Source organism: Austrofundulus limnaeus, unplaced genomic scaffold (genome assembly GCF_001266775.1).
Source record: "Austrofundulus limnaeus strain Quisiro unplaced genomic scaffold, Austrofundulus_limnaeus-1.0 Scaffold3078, whole genome shotgun sequence".
NCBI classification, from domain to species: Eukaryota; Metazoa; Chordata; class Actinopteri; order Cyprinodontiformes; family Rivulidae; genus Austrofundulus; species Austrofundulus limnaeus.
The window spans coordinates 1,640-3,524 of NW_013955480.1; the positions used below are offsets into that span (position 1 = coordinate 1,640).

Below are 1,885 nucleotides of genomic sequence, written 5' to 3' on the forward strand. Positions count from 1 at the left end.
ACACACGTTGGAGACATGTTAGACACACGTTGGAGGCACGTTAGACACACGTTGGAGACATGTTAGACACACGTTGGAGACACGTTAGACACACGTTGGAGACACGTTAGACACACGTTGGAGACACGTTAGACACACGTTGGAGACACGTTAGACACACGTTGGAGACACGTTACACGTTAGAGACATGTTAGACACATGTTAGAGACACGTTAGAGACACGTTAGAGACACGTTGGAGACACACGTTAGACACGTTACACGTTAGAGACATGTTAGAGACATGTTAGACACATGTTAGAGACACGTTAGAGACACGTTGGAGACACACGTTAGAGACACGTTACACGTTAGAGACACGTTAGAGACATGTTAGACACATGTTAGAGACACGTTAGAGACACGTTGGAGACACACGTTAGAGACACGTTACACGTTAGAGACATGTTAGACACATGTTAGACACACGTTGGAGACATGTTAGACACCATTGGAGACATGTTAGACACACGTTGGAGACACGTTAGACACATGTTGGAGACACGTTACACGTTAGAGACATGTTAGACACATGTTAGAGACACGTTAGAGACACGTTGGAGACACACGTTAGAGACACGTTACACGTTAGAGATATGTTAGACACATGTTAGAGACACGTTAGAGACACGTTGGAGGCACACGTTAGAGACACGTTAGACATGTGTCTAACGTGTGTCTAACATGACCCCTCCCCCTCTGTGTTCCAGATGTGTGTAACGTGGACCAGCAGAACAAGGCCGGCTACACTCCCATCATGCTCGCTGCTCTGGCAGCTGTGGAGACGGTGAAAGACATGATCATCGTGGAGGAGCTCTTCAGTAAAGGAGACGTGAACGCTCGGGCCAGTCAGGTGAGGGCCAGAGGAACAGGTGAGGGCCACAGTTGATGGTTCATCTGTACAGAACAGAAACAGGAAGCTGCTCAGCTTTAGTAGACATGTCCTCAGGTGTGGGCGTGTCCTCAGGTGTGGGCGTGTCCTCAGCAGCTTGTCTCCTGTGTCTCAGGCTGGTCAGACTGGTCTGATGCTGGCCGTCAGTCATGGCAGGATGGACATGGTCCGGGCCCTGCTGGACCACGGTGCAGACGTGAACATCCAGGATGATGAAGGCTCCACAGCTCTGATGTGTGCCAGTGAACATGGACATGTGGACATCGTCAAGCTGCTGCTGGGCCAGCCGGGCTGTGACGCCTCGCTTAGTGACGGAGTGAGTCACCTGTTCATCTGTTCACATGTTCACCTGTTCACATGTTCACATGTTCATCTGTTCACATGTTCACCTGTTCACATGTTCACATGTTCATCTGTTCACATGTTCANGTGTCTAACATGTGTCTAACATGTTAGACATGTGTCTAACATGTTAGACATGTGTCTAACATGTGTCTAACATGTTAGACATGTGTCTAACATGTTAGACATGTGTCTAACACGTTAGACATGTGTCTAACGTGTCTAACATGTTAGACACATGTTAGACACATGTCTAACATGTGTCTAACATGTTTCTAACAAGTGTCTAACGTGTCTAACATGTTAGACACATGTTAGACACATGTCTAACATGTGTCTAACATGTTTCTAACAAGTGTCTAACATGTGTCTAACATGTGTCTAACGTGTGTCTAACAAGTGTCTAACGTGTTAGACATGTGTCTAACATGTGTCTAACATGTGTCTAACACGTTAGGCACTTGTTAGACACTTGTTAGACACACGTTAGAGACATGTTGGAGACATGTTAGACACACGTTGGAGACATGTTAGACACACGTTGGAGACATGTTAGACACACGTTGGAGACATGTTAGACACACGTTGGAGACATGTTAGACACACGTTGGAG

At 46.7% G+C, this 1,885-nt stretch overlaps 1 protein-coding gene across 1 annotated transcript in view; it reads left to right on the forward strand.

Moving 5' to 3' along the window:
- Positions 1-1,885, forward strand: part of LOC106511687 (KN motif and ankyrin repeat domain-containing protein 1) — a gene marked incomplete at its 5' end in the record, with an annotated part of 8,525 nt that overhangs the window by 1,523 nt on the left and 5,117 nt on the right. The window contains 2 exon segments of the mRNA XM_014000432.1: positions 749-891; positions 1,046-1,246. Of these exon segments, the coding sequence (XP_013855886.1) occupies positions 749-891; positions 1,046-1,246 (344 nt within the window).